The following is an 11412-nucleotide window of genomic DNA, read 5'->3' on the forward strand; positions in this document are numbered from 1 at the left end:
TCTAAATTTTTGCTGATACGTTGATTTTCTGACTATATGAACATTCTCCTTAATAGACAATGGACTGTAACATGTCATTTCTTCCCTATCTTGTGTAATCCAGGGACTCAAGTGAAATTATTCAAGAAAGTGTTTATGGAGAATGTTAAGAGATGTAGTGGCCATCCAAGTTGCAGGATACCTCTCCATGGACAGGACTTACACTTTTCTAGGTTCATGATTTTATCTGTGACTTTGAGTAGGAAAAAAAACCACCCTTAGCCTGATCCCTAGCTGTACAAGAAATAAATCTGTATCTATAGTTAGCATTAATTGGCAAGGACCTTGTCCTCCAGATTTATTTAGGTGGGGAGGACTCTAGTGAAAGAATAAATTGCATGAGAGAGAATGTTTCTCTTTTCATCTCTTCTCATCTCTTCCCATTTATCATTTTTTTCTAGAAATTACATTTACATTTTTCAGCACCGTCTTTTTCTGTGTAAGATAATTTGGCTATGCTCCATACAATTTATGTATTCAGGCAGTCTTGTCTCATAGATTCCAAACACACATACATCAAAGAGCTATGATAGGAAGAGGGGATCATTTTCTAATGAGATCATTTTTCCTGTGTCTGCAGATTCTTAGAGAAACATGATCTCTGCAAATGTCTCTTTGGTGACCGAATTCATTCTGGTAGGATTAACAGATCAGCCTGATCTCCAAATACCCCTGTTCTTTGTGTTTTTAGCAATGTATATCGTTACTGCATTGGGAAATTTGTGTTTGATAATTTTAATTGTACTAAATGCACACCTTCACACCCCAATGTACTTTTTCCTCTTTAATTTGTCCTTCATAGACTTCTGCTATTCTTCTGTGTTCACGCCCAAAATGCTGATGAACTTTATATTAAGTAAGAATGTCATTTCTTATATGGGATGTTTGACCCAGCTCTATTTCTTTTGTTTCTTTGTCATTTCTGAATGTTATGTCCTGACATCAATGGCCTATGATCGCTATGTGGCCATATGTAATCCACTCTTGTACACTGTTGCCATGTCCCCTAAATTGTGTTTGAACCTTATGCTTGGTACATATGCAATGGCATTTTCTGGTGCCATGGCTCACACAGGATGCATGCTGAGACTGACCTTCTGTGATGCAAATACCATCAACCACTACTTCTGTGACATCCTCCCTGTGATGCAGCTCTCCTGCACCAGCACCTATGTCAACGAGCTTGTGGTTTTCATTGTGGTGGGCATCAACATCATTGTGCCCAGCATCACCATCTTTATCTCTTATGGTTTCATTGTCTCCAGCATCTGCCATATAAACTCTGCTGAGGGCAGGTCCAAGGCCTTCAGCACCTGCAGTTCCCACATAATTGCTGTTTCTCTGTTTTTTGGATCAGGTGCATTCATGTATCTCAAACCATCTTCTTCTTCATCTATGGATCAAGGAAAAACCTCTTCTGTCTTTTATACCAATGTGGTTCCCATGATGAATCCCTTAATCTACAGTTTGAGGAACAAAGATGTAAAAAGGGCCCTGAGAAAAACTCTGAGCAGATGGAAATTTTGAGTGGATACTTTATAGTTACTTAAAATGCTTTATGGGATGGTATTTAACCCATTTTCCCTAGGTATTGTTCTGTTTTTAAATTTAATGTTTAAAATTTACCACATGATACCTTGGAGTATAAATACATTGTACCTCGATTAATGCAACTCTTACTTCTTTCATATCCTAATAAAGGAAATCTGAATCATTTTAAAATTTGAATTTTTTGTTAATTTAATTGAGTGACATAAGTCTGATCTTTTGTCAGCGGTTGTGGGTTTTTCAGGTTTGTTCATAGTGTGTCTTTTGGAATGTAAGTCTGAATAACGCCTTGCCTCCTTCCTGTAGATCCCCCCTTGTAACGTAAATAACTGCTTAAACCACCAGCGTCCAATAAAACCTGTAAGACACATCACAGTTTACACCTGCACCCTCTGCTTTCAGCTTGTACTGGTTGATAGCACTCACTTACTGTATAATGGATACTGATGCTCAGAGAGGCCATTGATTTACTGATAATCCAATAGATTAAAGTGTAAAGTTTCCTATGTTTTCCTGATTTCAAGTTGACTGTTAGTACCAATATGTAGTCTAAATTTAAGTTATTTTTTTTATTGAAGGAATTACAAGTATGTGGCAATAGTTCCATTTTTTAATTTGATTATGGTTTGTTTCTGCGTGATATGTACATTTTTCTCTATGGTTAGAGTTTTCATTTTGTTGAGAATTTTTTTTTTTTTTTGTAAGAGCAGACATAACCTTTTGGGGTAGTGAGTTGAGTTCATCCATAATATTATAAATAAATGTATCTGAGTGTTTTCTTTGTTCTGTAATACAGGAGAACAAGATAGATGAGAGGACAAACAAACAAACAACCCCCCCCAAAAAAAACAATAGGGCTTAAATCAGGAATGAAGGGGCCTATGCATTGAGAATCTGTGATTACAGAGAATTTTGAAGGAGGATTTTAAAAATAATCTCTCTCCTGATTTTGAATACCATATAAGACTAACTATCCCCAATGCCTGCACACAAGCAGATCTTTGGGTAATGGTGGTTCTTACACTGGGAGATGGATATTGACTGCATTTGTAGGAAATCAAGCAGCGTGAAGACAGCCCAAGAGAGCAAGTGGCCCTGGAGACTCTAGGAAGATAGATTTTAGTCTGGGAAAGTCAGGAAAATAGCTCTCCCTATGGCTCTAATATTTTATGAAAATTCCTAGAAATATTGTAAGGACCATATTTCTCTTGACAGGAGAAAGGCTCAAGTTACTAAACAGCAAAGTAAAACTCAAAGGGAGCCTGAAGACAAATCCTGAATGTGTTGGCTTTGATGTACAATTATCATATGGAATTTAAGTTGCAGAATGATCAAGGTACAGCTAGCAGATGAAGTTTTTTTTTAAGGTTAAACTTTGGTGAACAAATTAAGAAATTGTCTTTTTAAAATAATAGAGTTGGATATATATTTTTTTAAATTGGCAAGATGACAATCATTTTTATAATCCCTAATTTGAAGCATTAAAAATCCATAGTAGCTTTAAAAAATAACTTGAATTAAAATTTGCCATTTTGTCATTTCCAGTCTTAAACTCAGTATTTAGGTGCTTAGCTTTATAAGAGATGTGTTGTCTATTTCAGGTATTGGGCATTTCTAAATCCATGAATTTTACTTTTCCATTCACACTGACCTATTATTTGTTCCTATATAAATTTTTGGTTTTTAACTTGGAAATACTGGTCAGGAAAAAAACTACTGGTCTTTGGTGGACTTTTATTTATTTATTTACTTTTTTAAACTTAGTGTTACTCTAAAAATGAATTTTCTGACTTTGTCTTTTATTAATGGTCCTTGTTAATAACATCAGTGGTCCAAATATCTGGCAGAATTGACTGGGTTCACCTCTTCCTCTTCCTTCTCTCTTCAGTGCAGTGATGTGTACCACGATAGTTCCAGACATGGCAGATACCATTCCAGGACCAATTTGATACCTTTCCAGCTTTTCTTAGCCATTTCCTTGGAAGAATGGAGATACTGAAGACTCACTTAAGTTCTGGATCTATAAAGTAAATCCCAGAAAATTATTTCAACACAATCACACGGATAGGGTATAAATGGATTAAGTTTCTATCAGGAAAGAATACATAGCCATTGGCTGGTGAAGCTGACTGGTTATCCCAGCTATTCAGGGAGCTGAGATAAAATGATGATAAAATTGAGTCATTCCTAGACTATAGATCAGTACTAGGCCCACTAGAGCAACTTAGCAAGAACATGTCTCAGAGTCAAAATTGATAGAGAGGGTAGAGGGAGAGAGATGAGGCAAGCTATATTAAAGCTTAGTGGCAAATTAATTACTTAACATGTGTGAATTCCTCAGTTTGATCATCAGTAGGACGTATAAAAAAAAGTAGTACATGAAAGGATCAGGCATGTTGGAAATACTCTGTTTATAACAACACATAACCATTATAAATTGTTTATTTTATGGAAAAGTGCTACTGTGGATTCTTTATACAATCATATTAATGACAAATTTCACAATAAAATGTTATAAAAGTTTAGTTAGAATGTCAGTTACATGAACAATAACATTTTAAGGAAAAAAATAATCAAGTATATTAGATTTACCCTATTACAAATAATCTAATAGAATAGAACAAAAAGATGCAATAGGAAAGAAACATAATTATGTATTCCCTGCAGATCTGTATACCAGGTCCAAACATTGGCTTCATATGTCATTTTCAGTCTGTATTTTATCATTTCATCAGTTAACTTGTGCTCCTCTCTCAATGAAGTCTTTCCTTAATGAACTTCTTCAAGTACTTATTTATTTTTAAATGTTTACTTTTAATTTCGTGTGTGTGTGTGTGTGTGTGTGTGTGTGTGTGTGTGTGTGTGTTTGTGTGTGTGTGTGTGTGTGTGTAAATGTCTATGGAGTCTGGAAGAGAACTCTAGATTCCATAAGGCAGGAGTAACAGATGATTGAGTTAACTGAGATGGGAATTGGGAAGCAAATTCATGTCCTATATGGGAACTGAAAGAGCCCGTAACCACTTAGCCATCTTCCCATCCCATCAAGTATGTGTTATTGTTATCACTGTTATTGTTTAACAGTGCTGGATATAGAACTTAGGGATTCACATGACTGACTTGGCAAGTGCTGCACTACTGAGGACCATTGCCAGCACATTAAGTTTTTATCTTTGAGTGTGTTTGTTTCTTTTATTTCCAGAGGAGGAACTTGGCAGGCCTTTCTCAGTTCCAGATAGCTATTTATTCAAGGAGTCTTCTAACTGTACTGGCAAATACAGATGTCAATTACTGTTGTAGACCAGTGTATGAGTGATGTAGGTAGGCTGCATAATCTTTAGAGGCTTCCAGTGTTTCTCTAAAATCCAGTTAAGAAAGCTGGAACTGGGTGTGCTGTCACTGGCACTATGACCTGCCCTTTGGGTCATGAAAGCCACCTACCTCTTTTCCTGTTGGCCATTGCTTCTGTGACCACCCTTGCTTACCCCCAGGCTCAGGCTCTGGACAGACCCCAGCAAAGTACTCCCAATCCCTACTCAGGCCCCATCTTCCTGCAGGAGCCCTTACTTTCACTGTAGCTTCCACAGCTTTCCTAATAACTGGGCTATATCAGCTAGGGTTGGTATTTAGGAAAGGATTACTCAATTATCATAGCTGTTATATAATATAATTACAGAATCCAAATGAGGTGTTGCAGTTCTAATTCAAGTTCATAGGATGCATACATACATATTTGAATGTGTGTCTGTATGCACTTGTGTATAAACACAGGTTTGTGTGCTCATGTGTAAGCATGTGTGTACGCGCACGTGCGCAGGCGCGCGCGCACGCACACACACACACACACACACACACACACCAGGTATATACCTCACAAACACACATAGAACAAGCACATAGATCACACACAATGTAGACACACACAAAAAAATGAGAAAGAATAATTGGTTCTTAGTCTTATTTGTGTAGAATAGGAGTGGAGTTTACATTTCTTTGACTGAGTACAGCATGAGATGTGGCATGGTTTAACAATAAATGATTAATTGATCTAAATCATCTTTAAATTTGATTAGTGAAATGTGCTATAAAAATGTGGTAATTCTCAAAATGACAAAAATCTTAAAATAGAATGAGAAAATTACGTAAAATAAGGATCAAGGACAAGAGCTCATTCACCATTGACTCTGGGATAAACAATACACTGACAACCCTTTTGAAATTTTCATTCAGTATATCACTGAAAGTTCGAGATAGAATCATTGGGCAAGAAAAACCAAGAGCTATTATTACATTAGATGACTTGAAGAATAATGGTTTCTCTTTACAGAGGATGTGGCCCTCTATGTTCAAAGTTCTAATGAACTAAACAAAAATCCTATAATGAATACAAAAATATAATTTAAATAAATTATAAATATTAACATTTAAATGTCAATTGCATTTTCATATACTGACAATGATTAATACAAAGTGGAAATTAAGAAAATAAGCATATATACTAATGCATCCCAACAGAAAGTAGGACATTTTGAAGAACAAAATCTACCAAACATTCCCAAAAGAAATTAATAAGACATAAATATAAGGAAACACATCCTTATTCATAGGTTGGAAAACAATATTTTTAAACAGCAATATCCAAATTAGCCTATACATGCTTAGCTGAGATATACAAACAAACAAACACACACTTAAAAGATGTCCATGGGATGACCTTTTGTTTGACTTTAGTAACATTGGGCTTATAATATTAATTTTGATGTTTTCACTTCTCTTCAACTTTTGGGAAGAGTTTGAAAAATATTGGTATTAACTATTTTTGATAGGCTTGAATGTAACATTCACTCTTGTTTTGTTTTGTCCCTGGTGGCTACCAGGTGTTCAGAATATGACAGACACAGTCAGTGCTCTTATAAAAACAGAGTCTGAAATCAACTGAACAGCAGTATCCAAATAAGTTGCATTATGGCATATCACATACTTCCTTGTACCTTAGGGAGATGCTTGGGAGTAGTGTGGCTAGGAGTTTTGATATCTCATGTCTTTGACACACATTGTGTGGGAGTTGTGATGGTTACCAGTCCACTTCTACATATCTATTCTTACTGCAACTGAAAACCATGCTACTGAATCTTAATTACTATTAATACTCCATCATAGCCTAGCATTCTAGATAGTTAGCCAAACATCTGCGCTTAATCCAAACGTGATTTGATGCATTGGAAGTACCATGAACCTTTCTTCTGTAGGAAGAAACCAGTAGGAGAGAGTTTTGAACTCTTATCCCTATATTGACCTAAGTAAGAGCGTTAACTATGCAGACTGCCAGTCTCAGCCACCATCACTTTCTCACTGGCATTTGGGATCAGAGTATATACCGTGTTGCCCTGAAAGACCTGTGAGACAGGCTAGATAGAAAATGATCGTATGGATAACCCATGAATACAACGTGGCATTGGATATGTGTATGTGCATTACATTCATTTCCCAGGGGTTAAGTTTTCATTCTTACTCTGTGTTGTGGTGTCAAGAACAGTGCATGGTAAGAGGGTAGCTTGTTTTTACCTACCAGATCCAGTGTGGCTGGTTTCATAGCAGGTCAGGATGCAGGGATCTCATGCCTAATTTTCAGATTCCTTACGGATTCCCCACAGATTGAGTGAGTTCATAATTGTGGCTCAGTTGCCGTGTTAATGAAGTAGAATTCTGTACTTTCCTGTTCAATCATCTTGATGAATTAGAAATAATTTATCTTTCATTTTCCCTGGGGGATTTCCAATTCCTAACGGAAAGGAAAACTTGAGTAAAAATCAAGTCTCTAAGGAAAATAATGACAGATTAATGTCCTAGATGTAGCTGAAAACCACCTTTCTCCTATTACACATAAAACTACTCTCCTGAGAAGTTTGAGTCATCAACTACCTTGTTTATAACTAAGTGCATAATAATATTAATTGCATATTAAAACTCACTTATGGAAGGTAAATGTGATAGAAATTTTGGTCTGCTGCTTGAGATGGTTGTAAGTTATGATAACAAGTTATGATTTTTAGTTTGGAGATACTGACTAGATATATACTAGAAATGTATCTGTGATATAGTTGCTCTTCCAGGATCATCCAAGTAAGTAAAGAATGATGAAACACCATATTTTTTATGGAATAAATGTGAACTTCAGAATTCAACTTACATTATTGTCTTCTTTTAGACTAAATTCCAGAGATCTAAGATAAAAGTTACTATTTTCCATAATGTGCAGTACTGAGACTCAAGTGAAAGTAATATAATAGTCCATTCAAAGTGGGGCATGGAGACTGTGAAGAGACATTGGAGACCTTAGAGAAGGCCAAAGAATTAAGTAGTTCCTTCTCCTTGGACAGAACCTCATTACTCTACACTTATAGCTTTTTCTCTGACTTGGGAGTAACTAAACCATTCCTGATTTTTTAGAACAATGAACTGATTTCAATTCATCAAAATCTAACCTGTATTGGAGATCAACACATGTTTCCAAGGTATATAACTCCAATATCATCAATGAGGGGAAAATTCAAGACAAGGAAAAACCAATGAGGATGATGATTATCTCTTGATTCAGCTCTCTCCTTTCTTATCCTTTGCCTTTCAGGAGTCATGTTTTCCTAGAAAAGTATTGACAGTCATTTGTGGGATGGGTTTGATACTGTACTCTGTTATTTATCTTGTTGACAATTGAGGGCAGAAATAGTATAAGAGCCAGAGAATGGATGAATATAAGAAAAAAGTGTTTTGTGGACACAGAATGGCAGCTACACATACAAACTTACAGTAGTTGTAAAAGCATGCACAAAAGATCTGTGCAAGTCCTGTCCAGACCAACACTAGCACAGAAAGAGGAGTTGGGTAAGAAGGTGAAAACTTAGCTAAGATCTACTGGCAATTGTAGGGTGCTGGAAGAGAGAGGGTCAGTCTTCTCTAACAGTAGCCCCTGGTAAGTCAGCCATCCTCCCAGTGAAAGGCCATAGTCCCAAGAATATATGGGAAACAGAAATTAGCCTGGTTAATAAAAAAGAATATAAAGTAGGCTAGGTAATGAGGGAAGCTGGATCTGTGAATAGTTGGGGGAGGGTGGATACGATCAAAGCAAGTATGAAATAATATTGTGTGTGTGTATGAAAATAATATAGATAAGAGAAACACCACAATTAAAGGAATACATTCTGCTGGTGATACTCTATGTTCTGTGAAAGGTTGTTGTGGGAATGGCTGCATTTTCCTTTAACATGATTCCTCTTTCTGTGCACATAGATTACTTTAAAGAAGAATGGGTCCTGATAACGGTTCTTCAGTGACTGAATTCATCCTGGTGGGATTAACAGAGAAGCCTGATCTCCAGTGCCCACTCTTCATCCTGTTTCTAGTGATGTATGTGATCACTGTGTTGGGAAATCTGGGTTTGATCATCTTGATTGGACTGAATTCTCACCTTCACACTCCAATGTACTTTTTCCTCTTTAACTTGTCCTTTGTTGACCTCTGTTATTCTTCTGTGTTTTCACCCAAAATGTTGATGAGCTTTATATTAGAGAAGAACATTATTTCCTATAGAGGGTGCATGACCCAGCTTTTCTTTTTCAGCTTTTTCTCCATTTCTGAGTGTTATGTGCTGACCTCAATGGCCTATGATCGCTATGTGGCCATCTGCAATCCACTCTTGTATAATATTGTCATGTCTCCTAAATTATGTTTGATCCTTATGTTTGGCTCATACATGATAGCATTTTCTGGTGCTCTGGCTCACACAGGATGCATGCTGAGACTGACCTTCTGTGATGCCAACACCATCAACCACTACTTCTGTGATATTCTTCCTTTGCTCCAGCTCTCCTGCACCAGCACTTACATCAATGAGCTGGAGGTTTTTGTTGTTGTGGGCATCAACATCATTGTGCCCAGCCTTACCATCTTTATTTCTTATGGTCTCATCCTCTCTAGTATTTTCCATATCAGCTCTACTGAGGGCAGGTCCAAGGCCTTCAACACCTGCAGTTCCCACATAATTGCTGTTTCTCTGTTCTTTGGATCGGGTGCATTTATGTACCTCAAACCATCCTCTGCCATGTCAATGGATGAAGGTAAAATCTCTTCTGTCTTTTATACCAATACAGTTCCTCTGCTGAATCCATTAATATACAGCTTGAAGAACAAAGATGTTAAAGTTGCCTTGATAAAGACACTGAGTAAGAGAAAGTGTTGATCTGAAAGTGTTTTTTGTCATGTAGTTACAGGACTTGGAAGGTCAGTTTCATTAGTTCCATTTGTGTGGTCATTATCTTACTTTATTTTTCTTTTTGGTAATAGAGTGAAAAAAATTTGTATGCCCTTTCAATAACGAATTTCTACTTCTTAAAGATATTGAATTACATTATTTACCATTGGCGTGATTAATTCATCATTTTCTTTCACATGTACTTTAAAAACTTTATCAGAGAAATTTGTGTATTTAAAAATATGATATGATCACTTTCATTTTTTTCTCCTATTTCAAAAGATCAATGCCTGATAATGACCACATCTCACAATGCTAGGTTAGAATTCTGGCAAGTAAGTGGAGGGACTCACCTGACATGGCCTTTTGAAACGTGGTTACAGTGTGTTTCTTCTAATCTTGGTATTCTGTCTTCCACTGGAGGATGTCCCCTTTACAAATCAGAAATGAAAGCTTCCATAGTAAATTAAATTTGCCCATTCATATATACAAATGCTATGAATTAAACATCTTTCAGCAAGGAACTCACTTAGTTAATTTGTCAAGCTGAGATTTTTTTTTTTCTGAAATAGAAGACATATTTTTGAGTCAGGAGAATTTGGAAATGATGACTGAAATGGGGAATTTAAACTTCAAGGAAAAATTTGCAGAGTTGGAGAGTAAGCTAAGTTATGAGAATGTTTTTCATGGAATATGATATTTAATTATAACTCCTTTGGTAAAAGAGCTAAAATGACAATCCTTAAGATACTAAAACAGTAAAAGAAGAGCACTTTAAAACTAAAAAAATACTAAATCAAATGTTATGAAACCACAGTTTAAACATTTTAAAGATACCCTGTAAATATTTTGTAGTTGTTTCATTTTTCTACACTTCATTACAAATTTTGACATTTTGTAATGATGCATAAGCATCGTTAAATCCTTGACTTACACTTCAGAAAGATCATCCATTTATCCATCTGAAACCAATATTAACCTGCTGGATTTTTCCTTAACAATTCATTTGTACATATATTAAACATATAACGTGAATACATATTGCAAAATATTGTTTGTTATTTTTTCTCTGATTTATCATTTTATTAAAATGTTTTTATGTGTATGTGTCTATACTTCTATGAGTCTATGTGCACCATGGGCATGCAGAGGCCAACAGAGGACAAAGGAGGGCATTAGATGTGCAGGACTAGAATTACTGAAGATTGTAAACTTCCATCTGGTTTCATGGAACTGGACTCAAGTCTTCTGCAAGAGCAATAAGTGTATTCAACATCTCTCTTGTCTCTTGTTCCAATGAAATGATATATTTGTTGAATGAAAAGTGTGTTTAGTAAATAATATCTCTCACATCTTGTATCTAGTACACTTTTTAATTTTTGATTCACAAATTTCTCTCTTTCTGAATGCATTTTATTAGCCTTACTTATCCTGTTACCTATTAGCTCTATCTGCCTGGAAAGAGCTTTGGATTGCCTAAGACTTACTGAGAGTTTTCTTTATGGGTTACCATTGCATTGATTATTTCCCTATTGTATCGTATTCTATTTACTATGAATTATGTTTCTATATGTTTGTAA

General features: G+C 35.8%; 2 protein-coding genes across 2 annotated transcripts; both read left to right on the plus strand.

The window, feature by feature from the left end:
• The first annotated feature begins 633 nt into the window (after positions 1–633).
• LOC131914203 (olfactory receptor 8B3-like) lies at positions 634–1566 on the plus strand. Its single transcript, XM_059266793.1, has one exon. It carries the CDS (start codon positions 634–636, stop codon positions 1564–1566), a length of 933 nt encoding a protein of 310 aa, XP_059122776.1.
• A 7309-nt stretch (positions 1567–8875) lies between these two features.
• LOC131914204 (olfactory receptor 8B3-like) lies at positions 8876–9820 on the plus strand. The gene has a single exon (XM_059266794.1). It carries the CDS (start codon positions 8888–8890, stop codon positions 9818–9820), a length of 933 nt encoding a protein of 310 aa, XP_059122777.1. The 5' UTR covers positions 8876–8887.
• The last annotated feature ends 1592 nt before the right edge of the window (positions 9821–11412 follow it).

Source organism: Peromyscus eremicus, chromosome 7, assembly GCF_949786415.1.
Source record: "Peromyscus eremicus chromosome 7, PerEre_H2_v1, whole genome shotgun sequence".
Lineage (NCBI taxonomy): Eukaryota > Metazoa > Chordata > Mammalia > Rodentia > Cricetidae > Peromyscus > Peromyscus eremicus.

Bases quoted from the DNA above. Each gene is read 5' to 3' on its own strand.
- LOC131914204 (XM_059266794.1), top strand. From the start codon at position 8,888: ATGGGTCCTGATAACGGTTCTTCAGTGACTGAATTCATCCTGGTGGGA.
- LOC131914203 (XM_059266793.1), top strand. From the start codon at position 634: ATGATCTCTGCAAATGTCTCTTTGGTGACCGAATTCATTCTGGTAGGA.